General features: G+C 42.7%; 1 protein-coding gene across 1 annotated transcript in view; it reads left to right on the top strand.

Moving 5' to 3' along the window:
* htr7c (5-hydroxytryptamine (serotonin) receptor 7c) overlaps positions 1 to 18656 on the top strand; it is a gene marked incomplete at both ends in the record, with an annotated part of 31393 nt that extends 12737 nt beyond the window's left edge. Inside the window, one exon of the mRNA XM_080766708.1 lies at positions 17885 to 18656. Within this exon, the coding sequence (XP_080622834.1) occupies positions 17885 to 18656 (772 nt within the window). The remainder of the gene's footprint in view (positions 1 to 17884) is intronic.
* Positions 18657 to 22081: the final 3425 nt, after the last annotated feature.

Below are 22081 nucleotides of genomic sequence, written 5' to 3'. Positions count from 1 at the left end.
AATGTCTGTGACTTTAAACCTTCCATAACTCTGCTTTCTGTTCAAGATAATCACTTTCAGGCAAAAGCAAGTGTTACAAAAAGGTCAATATCTCCAGAATGCAAGATATTGACCTTTTTGTAAGATGGTAAAAAAAATCATCATCATACTGTAGATATAGTATGTCATAGATGACTAACCTAACAAGCTTGGACATATGAAGGACCAAGATTCATGTTAGAGGCCACGTCATTCTAGAAGTATTTTCATTACACAATCATATTGTATTGCAATTCTGTACAACTTAATTGCCAGTGAAACCTGCAATTGTCTTTTTAATGCTTTACAAGATCAAACATAATTGTTAAAAATGACCTGCATTACAGTGAATACTGTGTTCTTGTCTCTTTTGGCCATATGTAGATGTAATTAATATACATGTGGCAGCCTCTATAATAATTCACCAGTGATAATTATGGTAGGCAACTGGTAGTTGTATTGTCATCTGTTTCTATAGAAAGCCATAATTGGAGATTGTCAAAATGACATCAAATAATTGGCTCACACTTAAATTGTCTAGAGTGGCTTCATATGTAATTAAAAGATAAACGAGTGAATTAATTAATAAATATAGCATTACGAGTCAACCTCTGTTCACCGTCATTGTCCCAATCGGGATTCTTAAAATTCAGACCATAAAATAAACATAGGCCTACTGATACACTCTATCATATATACATTTTAAAGTTGTATACCCAAGTGCCCAGGACAAGGGACCGAGACCGCCCTACTCACTACTGCAACGCCGTCCTACACACTACACTTACATGGCAGTGACGTCACACTCGTACCCTCCCGTGTCGTTCGGACTGCTATCTCCTCATGTCACGCGAACGCCGAGCGTCAACAACACCCGCGGAACAATTGTCATTGCACTGCCACCAAAGTCGCCTCCCTTACACACTCACGCCGGCAATGCATTTCTTTACTACAAACACTATCGCCCCAAGCACCCACACCACCGCACGCACACACTCACACACACGGACACGGAACACTGTCGCCAGGTCTATGAAAACAAGCCCAGAATAAATGCCATTCAACACACACTACAACTCGCTTACAACTCGCAGACCTGGCAACACTGCATCCTGCATCCAGTGGCTAACATTGCTAATTTGTTGCCACATCTAAGAAAACAAGACTGCAAACCCTGACTTCCTACAGGCTACTTACACACACTACCACTCGCTTACAATACGCGGACCTGGCAACACTAACATGCCCTCTTCCATTGGCTCTAACCCCACCACATGCCACGAGTTTCCATGTTACATTGCGCAGTTCCGAAAAGCCAACCGGAAGTTACACACTACACACACACACATTAGAAGAAGAACAAGACGAACACTACACGCGCGCTGCAACACAAAACAGCTGCGTACAACACAGTGTCACTGCAGACACATGGGTTCACACACAGTGTTGTAGCGACTACTTCTTCCCATCAAATCAAATAGTAGTAGTGCTATGAGGCTGAGCTGTCGGCAGGAACTGTGTGACGCGTTTCTTTCAATCAAATCCAGGAAAGTTCTTATTGTAGTTAAGTTGATTTATTGACAAATAAACAAGGTCCAAAAAGAATGTACTGAAGATGTTGATAAATGAAAACGTAGGTATACTTAAAGATTAAACTACTAAACGGTCAACAGAAAATATTGAGCCTAGAGCTCACCCCCATTCTCTCACTGAATGCCACTGCCCAGACACACAGCTGACATAAGTAAAGTGATTAGCAGACACACAGCAGGAGCTCATCAATCAAGTAAGGGCTGTGGCACATCGAAAACCCAAGCATGGGAAAAAATAAACAAATAGAATAAACAACAAACAAAATGTATATTTTGGCTCCTACAATACCGGCCCCTAATTATTAAATAACAAATAATAATTACACAATCATGAATGGCAATCAAATCGAAGTCTTCTTTCTCCTTTCTTCAAGATGTGTGTATAGTTCATAGTGAGTGTAGTGAATCAGTGTAGTGTAGTGTGCAAGGGCAAAAAAGGGGCAAAAGTCAGCGGCAAAGGGGAAAAGGTGAATCCAAAGTCAATTTTCTTCCGCCTCCTGTAGCAGGCAGATTTTGGTGATGGGTCTGTTCAAAAAGCCAGTCTTGGTCTTAATTCGAACTTGACGTACGAGTCCTCTTCTGTCCAGAATGGTCTCCACAATCTTTCCACTTAGCCAGGAGTTTCGAGGCGCTGTGTCATCCACTATGATCACGAGGTCCCCTGATGCAAAGTTGCGTCTGATGTTAGACCATTTTTGTCTCTCCTGTAACTGTGGAAGATATTCTTTGACCCATCTTTTCCAAAATAAATCTGACATATATTGAACTTGCCTCCACCTGCGGCGAGCATATATGTCATTCTTCTGAAACTGTCCTGGTGGCATGGAAGGTGCAGTCTTCAGAAGCAAAAGGTGGTTCGGGGTAAGTGCTTCAAGGTCATTTAGATCTGTAGAAGCCTTGGTGATCGGTCGGCTGTTGAGGATAGCTTCAACTTCACACAGAATGGTGTGCAGACTTTCCTCATCAAGATTTTGCACATTAAGTGTAGAATTGAGCACTTTTCTCACTGATCTGATCAGTCTTTCCCACACACCTCCATGGTGTGAGCCAGCAGGGGGATTGAAGATCCAATTGATTCCTTTTTGGAGCATCACATTGTGAATCTGGGCTTGATTCCAGCCTTGAATCGCCTCCTTCAACTCACGCTGTGCTCCCACAAAATTAGTCCCATTGTCACTTCTTAATTCTTTCACTTGACCTCGTCTTGCTGTAAAACGACGAAGTGCATTTATGAAAGAGTCTGTCTCAAGTGATGATGCCACTTCAATATGAATCGCTCTTACAGCCAAACATGTAAATATGACACCATAGCGTTTCACAATACTCCTTCCTCGTTTCACTCCAAAGGGTCCAAAATAATCGACTCCCACATATGTGAATGGAGGTTCATCAGGAGAGATTCTGTCAATAGGCAGGTCTGCCATCTGCTGTTGTCCTGGAGTAGCATTGATGCGGCGGCAAACAACACATTTTGACATGATTCTCCTGATTGCAACAGTGGCACCAGGAATCCAATATTTCTGGCGTAGTCTGGATAACATGTGGTTGCGACCACCATGTCCCACCTGTTTGTGAATATGTCTAAGAATCAGATTTGAGATATGAAGCTCTTTGGCCAGTATGACAGGATGTTTCATTTCTTCTGGCATTGCTGCTCTGTCAAGTCTCCCTCCAACTCTTAACACTTCGTTATCCAAAACGGGATTGAGTTTATGAATGTGACTTGACCTCTTAACATTCATTCCTTTTTTCAGATTTGAGATTTCATCTGCAAATCTCTTCTTCTGGCAGAAGCAGATTAAGGTCATCTCAGCAGTAGCCAGTTCTTCAATAGTGAGACCTTGCCATTTCTGGTTTTCATGTTTTCTTGTCTCCTTCTGTGCAGATCGCAGTTCTCTTTGTGGGATGTCATCTTTGTGCAGCTGAGTGGCTTGTTTTCTTTTTCTGATACGGCTGAGAAGCAGTCCTTTAAATCTGAGCATCCATGCTGCAGCCTTCTTCAAACGAGCCCAGGATGAGAAGTGATGAATGAAGCATGTTGTTGCATCCACTTCTTCAGATGTTATCTGAGCAGCATTTACAGTCATGCTCCTTACTTCAGTGTCCTTGGCTGAGATTTCTTCCAACCTGTCAGGATTCTGAGGCCACTCTTCCTGGGGATGAAGAAGAAACTGAGGACCGGACACCCATGTGGTTTTCTTCAGAAAGGATTTAACTGTCAAGCCTCTCGAAGCCATGTCTGCTGGGTTGTTAACAGAGTTAACATATCTCCACTGGTGTGCATGTGAGACTTTGACGATTGCAGCAACTCTATTTGCCACAAAAGTTCGAAATCTTGCAGTCTTGTTGTTGATGTACTTGAGCACAGATGTGCTGTCGGTCCAAAATACAGAGTCTGCCAGTTCCATCTGCAGCTCTTTTCTCATTAGTGTGTCCATTTTGCTTGCCATGGTAGCAGCAGTCAACTCCATTCTAGGGATAGTAGCTGGTTTTAAAGGAGCTACTCTTGCTTTCCCCAGCACAAAACTACAGTGTACCTGGCCACGGTTATTGTACAGTATAAGGTACGTGACAGTTCCATAACCGTCTTCACACGCATCGGCGAAATGATGCAGTTGAGCAGATGTCACTGTTCCAAAGTTTGTGGGTTTGAAGCATCTGTCGACTTTGAAATCTTCCAATAGATGAAGATCTTGAATCCGATTCATCCATTCCTCTGTAATAGAATCTGGAATTGCATCATCCCAACCAATCTTTTTCCTACACAACTTTTGCAGGATCTTCTTGGCAGTTAAGACTACCGGAGCCAACATTCCTAGGGGATCATATACAGAACTGACTGCAGAGAGGATTCCCCTTCTTGTGAGAGGTCTGTTTTTCAAGATGATTTTAAACTTGAATACATCTGATTGGACGCACCATTGTACTCCTAACACTCTATCCACAGGTAAATCATCATGATCTAAATCAAGATTCTTCATTTCCTTTGCTCTTTCGGTTTCGGGTATGCCGGTCAAGACTTGACAACTGTTACTCATCCCATTGACAAGCTTAGCAGAGGCTGAGACTGAATCCAAGAACTGCTGGTCTTCTCTTGAGTGTTCTTGGTCGTCTCTGCTGCACTCTGGAAAGTCTGTCTTGAATTGTTGTTCCCATAGTTGATCAAGTTTCACAACTGATATCCGGTTGGCACTTATAACTGACTGGTCTTGCGCATAGTCAGTCTTTCCATCTAATGGCCCATTAACTGTCCAACCAAGCATGGTTTTTACAGCGTACGGTCCATCTCCCACACTCCGGATGACATCAATAGGTTCCAGTGCCTTGGGAACATCTGAGCCAATCAGCAGCTCCACCTCAGAGTCAAGTTCAGGTAGGTGAATATTCCTCAAATGAGGCCACTGATCGATGTCATTTTGCTGTGGTATGTTTCCTTTGTTCACAGGCATAGTCCTCTGCGTATACATGCCTGGAAGAATACAAAATTCATTGCTGTTCAGTCCAGCCACTTCTAGGCCTGAAACGATTTGTGTTTCAATAACCTTCTTTTGTCCCATAGTTCTCAACAATATGTTGGATTTCCTTCCATGAAGGTTTAGTTTAGCCATGAGCCTCTCTGTGCAAAACGATGCCGTGCTACCTGGGTCGAGGAATGCATATGTATGTACTGTCGTGTTCCCCTTCCTGGCCTTTACCTGAACCGGCACGATTGCAAGTTTGCATTTATCTTCACCGGCCCCAGTTAGACCACCTGTCAGCACGGAAGCTATGGCTTTTTCTTTAGTCTCCTTCATTTCAACTGGGTCTTTGTTCCATTCCTTCGTTCTTTGGTAGATATGCAGCATTTTGGGGTGCCTTAAGCCGCAAATGCTGCAATTGAGTCTCTTTCTACATGTAGCACTGACATGTCCTTTACACAAACATCCAAAACAAATTCCGTTTTCTTTTAGAAATGTGAATTTCTCATTATGTGCCCTCTTCTCAAGCTCTGGGCACAGTTCTAGAGCATGTTCACCCTGGCAGAATAAACATCTCTTCGTCACAAAACGACCTTCCTTTTCCTTCTCTTTTGCAGCTGTCACTGTGGTTGCAAAATTACTTCCTTTTGTTTTGTGAAGAGGTTGTGACCTGGACCTTCTTGTGTCTTTGCTTTCTGGAGTGTCTTTGATATCGCCAAAAATGGGATCTGTTATAATTCTGACTTGTTTCTCGAGAAAAATGACAATGTCTTTGAATCTTGCCCTTCTGCCGTGGTTCTCCTGAAAATCACATACCACAGATCGCCATTTATCTCTTAAACGGTAAGGCAGCTTCTTTATAATGGTCAACAAATTAGATGGCATATCCAGCTCGTGCATGTAGTCTACGTCCTCCATTGCATTAGAACATCCTCGTAGGAAGAGAGTATACGCTTGCAGAGCTTTAGTGTCATCGGCTTTGATTGACAGCCATGAAAGAGCCTTCTCTACATAGGCTGTAGAGATCTTATGCTCATTGCCGAAGTGCTCTTTTAGTAGAGATTTTGCCTTTCTGTAACCTCTGTCTGACACCATATGTAGACAACTCCTCACAAGATCCCTGGGCTGTCCCTGGGTGTATTGTTCCAGATAGTAGAGACAATCTGTCGGATTTGGGTTTTTGGTTTCAATGCTGTGTTCAAAGGATTTTATGAATGTGTGATATTGAAGTGGGTCACCATCAAAAACGTGAATCTCCTTTTTCGGCATAGATGACAGACATTGATGTTGAATGAGTAAAGCTGTGAGTTCATTTTGCTTCTCCATGACAGAATATATATTATTGTCCTGTTCAACTGTACCTCTGGTGCCCATTTGGCTTTCCACGGGTGCTGCTGTTGTGCGAGATCGTACAGCCTTCAGTGGGTGTAGCGGAGCCACAGCGCCACCTGTTGTTATAGGTGCTGGTGCCTGCCTGCCGACAGTGGGTTGTGAGGGCACATGAACTTGACCTTGAGTGGGTTGTAAATGTGTTGTGTAAACAGCGGCCTGCTTTGCCTTCTCAAAATAAGACATCATTCCATCTGTCACATAAGATTGAATAGTAACACCAGATCGCTTTGAGCCTAGAACCTTCATTCTTGCCGCATTAGCAGCCATGTCCGTTTCCAGCTCCAGTTTTTCCTTTTGTCTTCGCAGGTGCTCCATTTGCTCCTCTAGGGCATGTCTATCCTGGATATTTTTTTGATGAACAATGAGACCAGCCATATCTGCCTCAGCTTTCAAACGTGCGGATTCTGTACTTGAAGCTTTAGAACCCCTTGTTTTCTTGGTTATGTTTGACACACTGTCGCCAGGTTGGATTGTTTCCTGTAAGTCAGCTGACTCTGTTGCCTGTTGTGACTGAGTTACATGTTGTGATTGTGTGTGCCTTTGAGCATTAGTGGGTAGCAATTTGTCCTGCTGCCCATCAGTCATTTCCACAGTTTCCAGTTCCACCTCCTGTCCAACAGGTATTTCAATATGTTGTGCAAGTCCAACATTAATTTCCACATGAACAGATTCAGTAACTGGCTCGACTTCAGTTACTGATTGTGCAGGAATTGATTCATTCACAATAATCATTTCATGAATTGGCATTTCGTTAATTGGCATTTCAATCATATCAAACCACAGTTTTACATCATCCCTGAAATCTGAATGGTGCTTTATGACACGTGAAAACCACAAATTTTGATTTTCCACCTCCTCCTGTGGAATCAAGACAATTACTGAATTATGTGCTGCTTTTGCATTTTCATACATTTCATTCAGTTTTTCCATTGTGCTTTGCACATCCCTTACATTTGCATCATTTTTCATAAGCCCTCTTATTTCTGTTGTGAGCTCTTGCGTTTGTTTCACAGCATTTTTCATAAGCGCTTTTATTTCCTTTGTGAGCTCTTGCATTTGTTTCACATAAGATTTACGGTCTTTCTGATACTTTTCAATTTTATTTGACAGCGCTTTAGCCGTGAGTTTGACCGTCCTCCTCCGTGACTCCTCCTCCTCCATTTGAGCCTCCAGATCCATTTCGTTTGTGTCTGTACTTGTAACGTTTGTGTCACTCATTTTGACATTTCCATCCAATATACAAGAAAGAATTCACGGCAAGCAACCCCAGTGAAACGAGCAGCCGTAACCCCAGTCAATTGCGTCAATGCAGCGCAGCGCGCACACAACACCAGCCAACGATCAATAGTCCCCAATGGACCAGCGGCAGCACTTCTTCCAACTGTGTTCAATTCAACCAAATACACAGAAGGAATTGGCGTGCTAATACAATTGTATCTCACCGCTAATGGCTGTGATGCGCTGCTGCGTGTTCAAATGTTTTCACCGCTGCGGCGGTTCATCTCGCTCCAATCCGAGATACTGAGGCGCGGCGGCGCCACTCAAAGTTCAACTGTTGCTGCGATGTTCTCCATGTTCCAATGTTTCCTTCCAGATCTTATTTTCTGTTGACAATGTTGTAGCGACTACTTCTTCCCATCAAATCAAATAGTAGTAGTGCTATGAGGCTGAGCTGTCGGCAGGAACTGTGTGACGCGTTTCTTTCAATCAAATCCAGGAAAGTTCTTATTGTAGTTAAGTTGATTTATTGACAAATAAACAAGGTCCAAAAAGAATGTACTGAAGATGTTGATAAATGAAAACGTAGGTATACTTAAAGATTAAACTACTAAACGGTCAACAGAAAATATTGAGCCTAGAGCTCACCCCCATTCTCTCACTGAATGCCACTGCCCAGACACACAGCTGACATAAGTAAAGTGATTAGCAGACACACAGCAGGAGCTCATCAATCAAGTAAGGGCTGTGGCACATCGAAAACCCAAGCATGGGAAAAAATAAACAAATAGAATAAACAACAAACAAAATGTATATTTTGGCTCCTACACACAGTACACTGTGTGGAGGACATCTGTATATCGCAACACGGGGGGACTTTAACTGACAAGTAAGAGTGTGTGCGTGCGTGCGCGCAGTACACATACTATTTACCCAGCGTGTGCGTGTGTATATGATGTGTAGCCATCCGTTACATATGACGGCCACAACGGTTTAAACACAGCTGAAATGGCACACACACACGCCACAAAACGCAGTCGCCCATGCCAAGTTCTTCTACGCATTATTTATTTCCCAGTCACACCACGGACTCACGTGCGCGTGCAGTTTGATTTCAGCATCACTAATCAAAATAATACAAAGCAAGTTAACACATAATAATAATAACCCATCCGTTACATGTGCAAATTCAAATTCTAGTATACTACACTATATAATCCAACCCAGGGTTGGCATTGTGGCTGTTCTGCAAATTTATGCTGGAGTGGACTGGTCCATACCCTTTTCAGTTGAAAATACATCATTTTTGTCATGATCATGTCGCACCACCAGAAACAAGATTTATTTTCAAAAGATATTTAAATTTGTATTATTGTGAGAACGATGGCTTCCATTACCACATTGCAACTTTTCAGGAATAAAGCCTGCAGTTTCTATTCGCTTGGATTCCCCATCGATGAGGGTTTCTGAAATGCCCACAGCCCTCCCATGAGACACAGACAGAGTTGAAAAAAATGGTGGCATTTTATCATGAACGTTAGTGAGGACCAATTATATGAAGGCAGCTTGAAAAGTGGTGAAGTGAAGTGGTCCTTTAAAGACCTACAGTACAGAGTGTTTTAAGCCACAGCCACAATCCGGACAACAGCTGCATTTCCACCACAACAATTACAAGCCTTATCACCCTAACGTAGATGTCTACAGGAATGGGGATAAATAGCTCTACAAACACTAAAATGGAATAAAATCTACCATAAGGTACTTGAATAAGTTTTACTGCAGGTTTGAGAGACAGAGGCTAGTTGTTTGCTTTCGCTGGTGCATTATGTCTCACACTCCAGGAGTCCAGACACAACCAGACACAGGGGTTTGTTGAGTGTGTCTCTATGCAGCCACATGCAGCACAATAAAATGAAACTAAGCAAACAAGAGCATAGTGATGTTGGCACACTTGACAATAGGCTCATCAAAGTGGCCATGGCATGGCAATGACAAAATACTGTAGACCTGCATGGTGAGTTTATTTGAAAATGAAGAAATTAGGAAATGCCTTGTTTGTAAACTACAAGGATGCCAATTCATATGAGAATTATCATCAGTTATCATTGCTTACAAACACCAATTCTGCAGATACTGATACAAATCAGTAGAGAAACACTGCAAGAGCTTCCACTAAATCATAGTCAAGGAATATATGAGACACACGCAAAGCTACTTCACTATCTATTATTTACAGTTCAGGTTTAAGTTTGAAGCCCTTGACTGTGGGGAATTGTACTCAACTCCCCTGACCTTGGATGATGTGTTGATGGAGAGCGCTGCTTCCACCAGGGGACCTGGTTTTAAGAGAGCAGACAGCTGTACTAGTACTGTACTTCCAGGAAGGTGGCTAAGATCATGAATCGTTCATAGAGCAGACAAGGAAGGTGGCTAAGAGCATGAATATTTGATAGAGCAGACAGCTGCTTGTATGAATCGTTAAGGCAGTTCTTCCTCAACAGGATATATATTTTAGAGTAACCAATCATTTTTCTCCCCTTTTTCTCCCCAATTTAGTCATTACACCAAAATGTTGTCGTTACTCCAATGATTTCCTCCCCACACACTTTTCTGTGTTGTCACTGCTGTTGTATCCTACTGACTCACCTGCCAGTGGGGAGCCCCCACCGGGAGGACATACAGTAGGGACATAGAGACTGCATGGTTGCCTTGTGTGCTTTGTGTATGTATACTCAATGGTAATGTAAATATGGTATATAGCACCCATTCAGGGATTTCTGCATGGTAGACTTCAACGCTTCAGGGTCCAGCATTCACAGCTTAGAACACGTAGAATTGTAGGAGTTGAGGCATTCCATTTAGTTTGACTCTGTTCCACAGATACATATAATGAAATAGCCAATTTCATATTTTCATATTCATATTTCGTATTTGTGTATCTTGTCTGTTTGAGGGGCGCTACAACCTCTACAACCTGTGTGTGATGGCATGTGTGAGCCAAATCTATGGACTTGTTCATGCATCACAGTCAAGTGAGTCAACCTTATCAGAGTATTCAGCATCTTGACAGTCACCATCACAAACACACTTTGTATAATAATAATAATAATAATAATAATACCAGGCTGTCAATGAGCAATGGCATCACCTTTTGTAGTTCTTCAAAAGTTTTAACAGGTCAAGACAGGTCAGTCGAATCTGTCTGCCCAAATTATTTTAGGGGAAAACCAAGTGCTGGTGGCAGCTTTTTTCAAATAATGTTCTTGTTTGGAATTGGACTTTTATCTGAAAGCAGTAATAAATAATGCTATCTTGCCCCGTTCTGTGTGATTGATTGATTCTGCAGTGAGCTTGTCACCCACTCTACCCTACAATCTTCAGTGGGAGTTAAGCCTAAAGGAAAGCTAAGGGCTAAAAATGCTGATATGGTTTCTAAATGGGGTTTGGTAGTGTGGCATAAATAATTTTACGTGTTTGGCACAATGAAGACTTGGTTCATTAATCATCTGACTAGAATGAGATAAAGGCAATAGCAGTTTCACCAGGCAGCAGGATAATGGGCTTCCATAATGGAAGCAAGATTTACTACACACTGTACAGTGTACACAACGCTCAGATGACATTGGAGATTAGCATTGTGCTGAATGTTTAACATATCTATCCACATGCTGTTAATATTCTAGTCCTATTGCTGATCCTCAAATCTAGACTGACTTAAAACTAAGTTAAGTAAAAGTGTGTGTACAGTAGGTTATAATTCTTTTGCGTTTTTCAAATAGGTACAGCTGTTGCTTCTCTCGAAACCGTATACATAGTCAGTGTCACTGATTTCAATGTAATGCAACACAGGGATGTGTGACCAATGTTTATTGGTCGTCCCACAGTATCTAAACCACTCGGTGGGAGCCTGGGAGTGGGAGGAGACTCGAAAATAGTCGGGGAGGCGCGTGTCGGGGAGCAGCGGTGATTGTGCTGGCAGTGGCTGAACGCACGCGCATTCATTCACTGGGCACACAAACGCAAAAAGTGCCGTTCTTGATTGTGTTACATGCGTACATGGGACCTTTTGATTTGGTGTAGCGCCAGGGCCTTGGGAGGGGTTGATCCGTCACTGACCGTAATGGCTAAGTTCATAGTGCAGTGAAGGGCCATGTCATTATTACGACATCCCATTATTACGACGTCCCGTTGGTCCGACTCTTATAACCCTAACCTCACACTAACTAACCGAATGGTCGTAATAATGCTCTTATAACCCTAACCTCACACTAACTAACCGAATGGTCGTAATAATGCTCTTATAACCCTAACCTCACACTAACTAACCGAATGGTCGTAATAATGGGATGTAGGAATTATGAGCGGACCCCGCAGTGAAGATAGCTTTTCAATGCGATTTAAACCATTTCAATTCGTCAAGCTTGTTGGGGTTATACACATCAGGTTGAAAGTGGGTGAAGTTGTCCTTATTTTACAAGCTACTACATCTTTAGGGTTGTAATATCATTGTACACTTTGTTTGCTCACCATATCATATCTCAGCTCGTTATAGAGACAAACTGTGGAAATTGATTTTTGTCCTAACACAAACATTAAATGCTATTGACAAGACAATGCATGGAGAATTTACGTCATATGTGTCTGAACAAATCGACTATTTTTGTCCTAACACAAACATTAAATGCCATTGACATTGAATGGAGAATTTACATCATAAGCAAATCGGTATTTTTGTGAAATTCCCATTGACAATGTAGAGAATTTAGGCCTCTTGTCTGAGCAAATCGACATGTTACGTCATGATGATGTACGATGATGGGTCACATGGGTGTGATTTTTCTTTTTTAAAGGGATAGTAGTGCATTGAAATTGCCTTTGTAATGGATATTCATGTCATACATTCTACTCCTGTTTGTAACCATTGCTGAAGCATGGACTGGGTGAATCAATTTCTTACTGCACGCTGAACTGCATGCTCTTGGGGATGCACTATGCTGTCATTTCAGGTGACTGTTGACTGTTGCCAGTTTTTGAAGATCTGACCCCATGGAGTAAAATTAGAAAGTCTGTTGCCAGTAGGTGGCATTATATGATTTTGCAAGTAGGAGGTATATGACTTTAACTTACTTTTAATCACTTGCTCGCTCACATTGCTATACATTAGCTGGTGCATGAGAGAGAGAGAGAGAGAGAAAGAGAGAGAGAGAGAGAGAGAGAGAGAGAGAGAGAGAGAGAGAGAGAGAGTAGAGGGAGAGCGAGTGAGAAAGACCACTCTTTCTGAACAAAGTGTGAGGATGTTTGATTGTGTTTATGGGCAGATATGACATGTTGTTTGAAAACAAAAGGTTATTTCCCAGTCTCTAAAATAACTTAAAAAATAAAGGATAGATAGAGAAAACCCCACAACTTGCCCAATTGGGCAACCAGAAAGCAAACATTGAATAGCGTAGTTTGTTTTACATGCCCTTCATGACAATCAGGCAACGTAGTGTCAACCCCTTTTTGTTGTTGATATAACTGAAACTGCATCTCCTGCAGGACATCAGGGATGGGTGGCGGGTACACTGCTAACAGTGTACAGTAGGCTACACAAGAACTATCTATTTACAACTTACAGTATTAACCAAAATTATCAAAATAACCTAGCAGAGGGTAGGTAAGCCTTGCCGGGGCTATTTCCCCATATATAGTCATTATATACCTTAAAGTTAGAGTTGTGTGGGAATAATAAAAAAGTCCCTCCATTCTGTGTTGCCTAGAACTGGAGGTCTGACGACGACGACAAGATCCTACTTTGAATGGGACCCTATGGGACACGTGTGCATGTATCCTGGTGCTGGGGGTAAGCAAGGTGTTGCCTAGCAACCGGGCCAATATTTGATATAAAGCTTTATGTACGAGATATCTCATAGCAGACAACGGGTGTAGAGGGAGTAGAGGGAAAGTACGAGAAACCTCGTATTTGGCAGAGAAAGAGTTTTAATGTATTTGTAACTGAATTTTGTGCCATAACTATAGTCTTTAGAAGACTTGACTATGAGTTCATTCCTGTTCCCGCTGCAGGCTGTTATCTTTAATAGGGATCTGCAATCTGATTTTCTTTTGAGTTGCTACATGAAAGGGCAGTAAAGGACAACAGAGGTGGGCGGAAAAAGCACAGTCCCACACACATTTATTTCAAATGGCACGGATAAATGACTCAAGATACAACTCCTCCTCCTTTTCACAGCACAAAACATTGAACGCATTGTTCCAAGCTGCTACTATTGTCCAAAGCAGCTGATGGTTCCCTGCAAAACTTGAGTCAGGTGAACCTGCCTATAGGGTCTCCATGATAACTACATTTTTCAAACAGTCTTCATTGATTTAAAGGTCATATATAAACCTGGGAGAGATGGAGAGACAGAATGTTCCTTTTGGTTTGAAAAGCTAAAACAAAAAAATAGGGAGTTGAGGCCCTAACAAGGATTTATTTATTCAAATTCTCACCTACAGTACTACTGATAGTGGGCAAATGTAATATTTATGTGGACAAACTGGACATGAATGTTTAATGTTGCACCATGTTTACTTAATTTTACTGGACCCCAATTGACACGCACACATAGTAGTAGCCTAATCCTGTAGCTGTAAATTCCCATATTGATATATAGTGTTTGTTCAGTAGTGTCAGGGGCCTCCTCAGGCCAGGATACCAATAGACCTTTCCACACTTCAATGCATTACAATGAGGAGTTCCAGATCAATCTTGTTATGAAGTGAAACATGGCGCTATAGAATCACAGGGCCCTATTTTCGCCATAGTGCTAAACCCCTTATCCCTATACTTTTTTTTTAAACTATTTCGAAAGACATATTCAAATTGTTCTACATCAACAAGTTGTGAGCTTGTAGATTGGCTGTTTGAAGTATTCAAAAATGTTTTTCAAAGTAGTAAAAAAGGAAAGGAAGTTTAGGTATAAGGGGTTTAGCACTGACGAAAATAGGGCCCACAGTGCTCACTGCTTACTGACAGAGCAGCTGTAGAGTAGAGTGCTATTATGCCCGATTTATACTTTGGTGGTGTGCGACTCCACCATCGTTCTAGCACTCATAGGATCTGTCATTGCTATCAATGATTCTGAGTTTTAAACGGTAAGGCAGCTGGTAGCTTATGTTTCTGAGGTCATAAAACAGTCATACTCTGGACTACTTTACAACCACTAAGATGAAGTAAACGAGAAACCATAAAGATCTACTACTTTAGGATGACATTGTCAAGGGGACCAGGACAGCTGCAAGGTTTCTACAGTGTAGGCGCAGGGGTGCACTTGAGGTGCATGGGCCACAGTACACGACTGTGTAGGCGTATGTTTTGACTTTACATACTGAACTGTCCTGATGTGTGCATGTGCGTGTGCGCGCACGCGTGTGTGTGTGTGAGTGTGTGTGTGTGTGTGCCAGGCCCAGATTAAGCAACAGGCTTTGCTGCAGCACAAGGGACCAACCTTGGGGAGGCACCATGAAGTGCTGGTGAAAGCGACAATTTTCCACGCGGCCCAAACCCCCCACACTCCCACCCCACCCCGACAAGTCTGCGCAAATAAAATAAAAAGCTAAATCAAACATAATTTCAGAGATTGGTGTAACATGTCCTTAAAACTGTTTTGTTGCAAGGAGTTTGGTGCGGTTAGGGCTAGTGATGCACCGAATATTCGGCCGCAGAAAATGAAAATGGCTAAAAATGCATTTTCGGCCTATTCGGTTTCGGCCTGAATAGGCAGAAAATATATCACTGAATAGTGTATGCTAGCCTGGGCACCATTTCATTTCGGTATTATGATCCGGGCTGGAGCCGGATGATATGCTTACGTCATGTTGTAGGCAATGGTTTGCCTACAACAAACAGGAAGCTGTTTGTTGCTTCCCGTTTGAATAAAAGCAATAAAAGCTCTCGTAAGCGAGAGCTTTAAGGGAAAAGGAAGTTGTTGCCGCCTGTTCATCCTGTCTGGCGACTACAAAACAATACTACAACATGACGTAACCACATCATCCGGCCCCAGCTCGGATCATACGGACTTTTGAAACAGAGACCAGGCTTTCCTCCGAGGCACTACAGAATAACATTAGCACTATCTCCATAACATCTACACCACGCGCTGTATGAAAAAAGCCCATAACATCATGGAAGACACCAGCCACCCTGCGAATACCCTGTTCAAACTACTCCCTTCCATAAAACGCTACCAGAGCATCAAATCTCGTACCACCCGTCTCAGTAACAGTTTTTACCCCCAGGCAGTCAGGCTGCTGAACAGCTGACCTCGAACTGTATTGCACTTCATTTCACTTGCACTTTTCTTTTCCTGTTTTTCGTCTTTTTGTTTTATGTCCTGTGTATGTAAGATTGAGAGTGCTCTGAGCAAAACAAATTTCATTGTATGTATACTCTGTATTTATACAAATGACAAATAAACCTGAACCTGAAAGCCTGGTGAGGCGAGGTTAAGTGTATGCAATTAATGCATTCAAAAGAGCTGAATAAATGTTTTATGGACCCATAATAGTGATTATTATTTAAGTTAAGTTTTGCCATAAATCAGGTATCTTTAAGGTACGGCCATGACAGCAATGGTAGGAAAAAAGATAATATAATATTAATCATATTCGGATATTCGGTATTCGGTTTTCGGCCAACTGTTTTCCTATATTCAGTATTCGGTTTCAGCCAAGAATTTCCCTTTCGTGCATCCCTAGTTAGGGCCTAAACTGGCTATAATGACTGGCATGACCTCTATTATGATAATCCCAATAGAATAGAAATTAATGAATCTTGTGGTCTTCTATTGGCCAGTAGCCACTACTGGTAGCACAGAACAACACCAGATGCGAGTGTGTGAAACTGTGTGGGTGTTCAGCCAAGATAATCTGGGGAAAAATAAATTACTGTATGTGGAGCTCTATAGCCTATACTCTCTGCCACATTTCTGTTAATGCTCTGGCCTGACAGAATTAATAATACCTAATAAGATCTTATGCCGATTCCACAAAATGAAAGCCTTCTAAATCAGTAGTTCTCAAACGAGAACGATTTTTTAAATATATTAGATCTGCTATTTTGGAAGAATCTTGAAAATGTGTGCAAATCTTTGAAAACATTATTTTTTGTAACTCAAATCTTTGCTTCTGGGGGTCCCTGCAGGCCAGGTCGGCAGCCAAATACATCATTTTGACAATCAAATGGTCTGCATTCATATAGTAGGCCTACCTTTAAAGCGTCTTGCAATATGTATTACATTCACCCATTCACTCACCAACAGCAGAGGCCACCATGCAAGGCAGAAACCTGCCCCTTCCTTCTGAAACAAAATCAGTGCATCCACAGAAATCCTCACCCCCAAAAAACGTAAACTCGCAACCTCTGCTCTACCAATACAAAACACCTTCTAGAACCAAGCTCTGCACAATGGGCAACCAAGCCTTCTGCTCTGCTGTCTGTGGAATGTCCTCTCCAACCACTTGAGAGCTCCACAGTCTACTTATTGCTTTTAAAAATGACTAAAAATCTATAAAATCTTTTCTTAGTTTTAAGTATTTTTGAGTGGTGCAACCACTCCTACAACCAGCAATGTCCGTGTTCACCTATGTAATATGTATGTATGTGTTCACGTATGCATGTGTTAATGAGCACCAGTATGAGTACCAGTAGGGGCGCTGTTGTGCCATGCAGAAACAGAGAGAGAGCGACAGTGCTGACAGACTGTTGCCTGCTAATGAGAGAGAGAGAGAGAGAGAGAGAGAGAGAGAGGGGAGGGGGGGGAGGGGGGGGGGGGGAGAGAGAGGGGAGTTGCACCACTCGGTTCACACAGGTGTGTTTTTTTCTATGCATTGATTATACTTAGTTTTGAATCTTCTTTTTTAGCCCTAGTACAGTATATGTATTTACCTGTGTTGTTATTGAGGGGCACTAGCCCCTGCTATGCCCAGCTTTGGGTGTCTGTGCGTGTGTACTGTATGTATACCACGGAAATTATTTGATTGGCTGAGCATGGAATGTGATGTATGATGAAATATGATAATAATAAGAGTGCCCCTCACTTCACACGTGTGATTTTTATGACAATAGTGATGCTAGGGGTCAAGTTTCTAATCATTATCTTATACAAAGTTATCGTAACTTTACATTACATTCTGTGCCAATTAATTCTTGTCCTCTTCTCTCCCCAGGTACCTGGGGATTACGCGGCCACTCACCTACCCAGCCCGTCAGAATGGTCAGCTAATGGCCAAGATGATCCTTGGCGTGTGGCTGGTGTCTGCCTCCATCACCTTGCCTCCGTTCTGTGGCTGGGCCAAGAACGTGCATACGGCCGGCGTGTGCCTGATCAGCCAGGATTTTGGCTATACCATATACTCCACAGCTGTAGCCTTCTACATCCCTATGCTGGTCATGCTGGTGATGTATTACAAGATCTTCCGGGCAGCGCGCAAAAGCGGCGCCAAACATCGCTTCACTGACCTTGCACGTCGGCAGCGATACGAGCGAGCGGAGATGACAGTGATGGCGGTTGCTGCCAGTGAGGCACTGCGCATGCAGGGCCTGAAGGCCCCCAGTGGAGTTGGGGTGCCTGAGGAATGTGCCACATTATCACGCCTACTGGGCCGGGAGCGACGCAACATTTCAATTTTCAAGCGGGAGCAGAAGGCGGCGACCACGCTGGGGGTGATCGTGGGGGTCTTCACTGTGTGTTGGTTGCCATTTTTCATCCTGACTACAGCCAGGCCTTTTATCTGTGGTGTCGAGTGCAGCTGCATGCCTATCTGGCTGGAGCGCATATTGCTGTGGCTGGGTTATGCCAATTCACTCATGAACCCCTTCATCTACGCCTTCTTCAACCGTGACCTGCGCTCCACATACCGGGACCTGCTCCGTTGTCGTTATCGCAACATCAACCGCCGCCTGTCAGCTGTGGGTGTGCACGAAGCCCTGAAAGTGTGATGAGCAGAAGCTCCTCATTATTTTGTTACAGATGATTTTGATGGCAATTCAGTCAGCATTGAAACATTAGTTTTGGAAGGGAGGGACACTGGGAAGTTGGATTCAAACCTTTGGCAAGACCAGGACTGTTCCAGTGTGGTATACAGTACACATAAGCTGATCCTCCACCATGTATAATTACAGCTTAAATGGCAGGCAGCTGTGCCCGATGGATTTGTAGATGGTAAATGGACTGCATATACTGCCTTTCTAGTCCTTCAGAGTGAATTACATTGTATTTGTATGCACCTTTTCCCACACCAGCGGTGGAGGAGACCATGCAAGGCTTTAGGTTAAGTGTCTTACTCAAGGACACTTCGACACGCAGCTAGAAGGAGCTGGGGATCAAACAGAGAACCTTACGATTCCAAGGCTGCCGCTGCCTCCCAGTCCTCAGTCACTGCCACCTTAGATATTTAAGCACAGCGTGACAGAACAGAAGGCTCAGTTGGTGGCTTTCTCCTCCACAGCAGTAGATGATCACTTAGACAGACTAGTGACCTGTATGACTCAGTAATTCTATTCTGAGTGTAGTTGATGGCTTTTGTGCACATTTCATGGTTCAGCCCTGGTTCTAATGGTGCATTTATATAGGGCTTTTATCCAAAGCGCTTTACATACAGTAGATTGTGCATTACATTCACCCACGCATTCATACACAGAAGGGCAGAGTAAACCATGCAAGGCAGAAGGCACCAACTTGCACATCGGGAGGAATTAGGGGTTCACCGTCTTGCTCAAGGACACTTCGACACTAAGTCGGAGCCCGGGATCGAACATGGGAACATTGCGGTTCCAATCTGGCCACTCTACCGGCCAGTCTACTGCTGAGCCACCGCCGCTCCTATACCTAAGGTGACAAAGATGATGACAGACAAACATTTGAAGAAGGCAGCCATACTGTCAAAATGTCAGTTCTTAGTGTATGACCTAAACCTAAATAAATCACTTGTGCATCGGAAGCTATGTGGCAACTCTTTTATGTTATTATAGACAACTTGACAAGCACAGTTTGTCAATAACTGCAGATTGAAAGTTCATTGATTTACCATACAATACCACACAAGTATGAAGTATGGGAGGACTTCTGAGATGTCTCAGTCTATAGAACTGCATCCACTGTATACTGTACTGTAGTTTTCAAGACAAAAACAAATGAAGTTCAAACTAAAAAAGAGCCATTATGTTGATCAATTAATTAACAGTCTCTCATATCTGTCAATTAGATTATAACACCAAATTCAATATAGCTGATGAATAACACCAGGTCACTACTGAAAGCAGACAAACACAAACAACCCACTTCTAGCACTTTGTTGAACAATATGAAAACAGAAGTGAACAATATAATTTTGGGTTTTTACCCAAAGCTGATGCAGAAAACTGAAAATGAGGCCGGTGCAGTGCTCTTTGCCACTGCTGGATAGCTTGACACTCAGCCGGAATTTTCATTTCGTTTCACTCCATTATTCAGTCAGCCGTTTTCTGAGATGGGTGCATGGCCAAAGTGGACTAAGTTTCAACCGAGAAAACCCCACTTTCGAATCCGTCACCTCACCAGACCCCTGAAGCGTGGCTAGCGATTCAGGGGCTGGAACCAGGCTCACTCCTGGGTCATATAACAATGTCAGGAAACGCCTTGTCTGCCCCATCACAGCTAAAATCCCAAGAGTTCATTTTAAAATGTTACACTCTCATAGTTATTATCGACACTCAGGACTTTGCTATGGTTGGTTGGTCGTTGAAGGTGTTTCCTCGTGCTTTTCTCAACCAAGGATGTGGTTGACACCTCTGTGGCTGCATTGCACTCCCATCTGAACAAATGAACTCTACATGACCTGTATCAAATGGTAATCATTTTAAGCAGTGTGTGCTTTTGCTCTACCTCTGTTTTTATTTTATTTTATTTATTTATTTATTTATTGTACATAATTATCCTATGAACAATCCTATGGACAGACTGCTGTCCCATGTCAAATAAAAAATAAAATATCAAACCACTATTATTTATTGTGTTAGAGCTGAACCATGGTGCAGCTCTCTGCTATACTGTAAAGTGCATTGTTACAGTTTGAGATCATTTGCAAGGCCGGGTTGTGAGAGTGGCAGTGCATTCCTTCACTTTCCTTGTAAATAAAGCAGTTGGTTTAAAAAGGTCTTTGGGATCAGAGGGCTCCTGTGTTCACTCATGTGCAAACGCTAATCAGATCAAATAAGAGGTTCATGTGCTCAAAAAACACTGGTTCAGTTAGAAAACTAGCAGCGTTTCCACACAGGAGACTATATCCACTATAATCAAATAGCATCCATGTCAAGAAGAGCCATACATACGGTGCAAATTTACTTTCCAACTCAGCAAGACAGATATATGTCATAAAGAGACACCTTTAGACATGCCATTATGCTCTTGAAATCACAATAATATTACTTAGTGAACTGACCTCAGCGTTGGGATGCATACTTATGTAAGTAAGTGTCAAGCAAGGGATACATGGGGGAGAGTGTTCAACCAATGTTGCCTTTAAGAATGAGAGGTCTGCATTAGCAAGGTCAACAGAAGAACTGCCCTGGCCAGCATGTTGACATTTCAATTCATAACATGAAGTAACAGGCATAGCTAGTGGACCGCCTGCATCTCCTCCATGACAGTCCAACCTCACAGCAGCCACGTCAACAGGCGTTACTCCCGGGCTATGAGCACGAGTGCACACGACAGGCAGCCACTCTGCACTTATTAGAGACTGAGTCACAAACAATCTTTATCTCTGCCATGAGGCCAGAAGGCTGGGAGGCGGAGGTTATGTTTTCACCTCCATGTGTGTGTCTGTTTGTGCATTGCTAATCTCAGAAACTACATGACCGTTCAGTTTCAAACATTTTATGCACACTGCCAGTAGGCCAAGTAAGTCACTCCATCCAAAATCGCAAAAAGCGATATTATCTGACACTCTCTTGGCCAATAACCAGTAATTCAGCTTTGTCCTGATTAAAGTTCTGAGCCATCCCATGCTTCATATCTAAAATATAATTAAAATACAATTAAAAAGACGAACCAATTAAGAACAGAGAGGCCAACCAGATTGCCAACTAAAATAATGAATGATCCATGGTGTTAAATTAAGCAATATTACACGAGAGCGGGTGGTTTAACGTCATTAATGCACGCCTGCGATGTTGCAGAACTGTTCCGAAAGCAACACACCAACATACAGTACATATAGCCAACGCAAAATGTACAGTATGCTTATCAACAGATAAATATCGGCTACTAGCTGCCATCGGTTAATGACAGTTTTATTTGCCGATACCGATATCGTCCGATTCCGTTATGTGGCCGATACATCGATGCCTCCCTAATTTAAAGTGTTGTTGGGGGCTTGGGGCAA

The sequence above is a fragment of the Protomyctophum bolini genome (assembly GCF_963924005.1).
Source record: "Protomyctophum bolini genome assembly, chromosome: 6".
In the NCBI taxonomy this organism is placed as follows: domain Eukaryota; kingdom Metazoa; phylum Chordata; class Actinopteri; order Myctophiformes; family Myctophidae; genus Protomyctophum; species Protomyctophum bolini.
The sequence above is the reverse complement of the archived record's forward strand: the minus strand, read 5'-3'. Positions and strand labels throughout refer to the sequence as shown.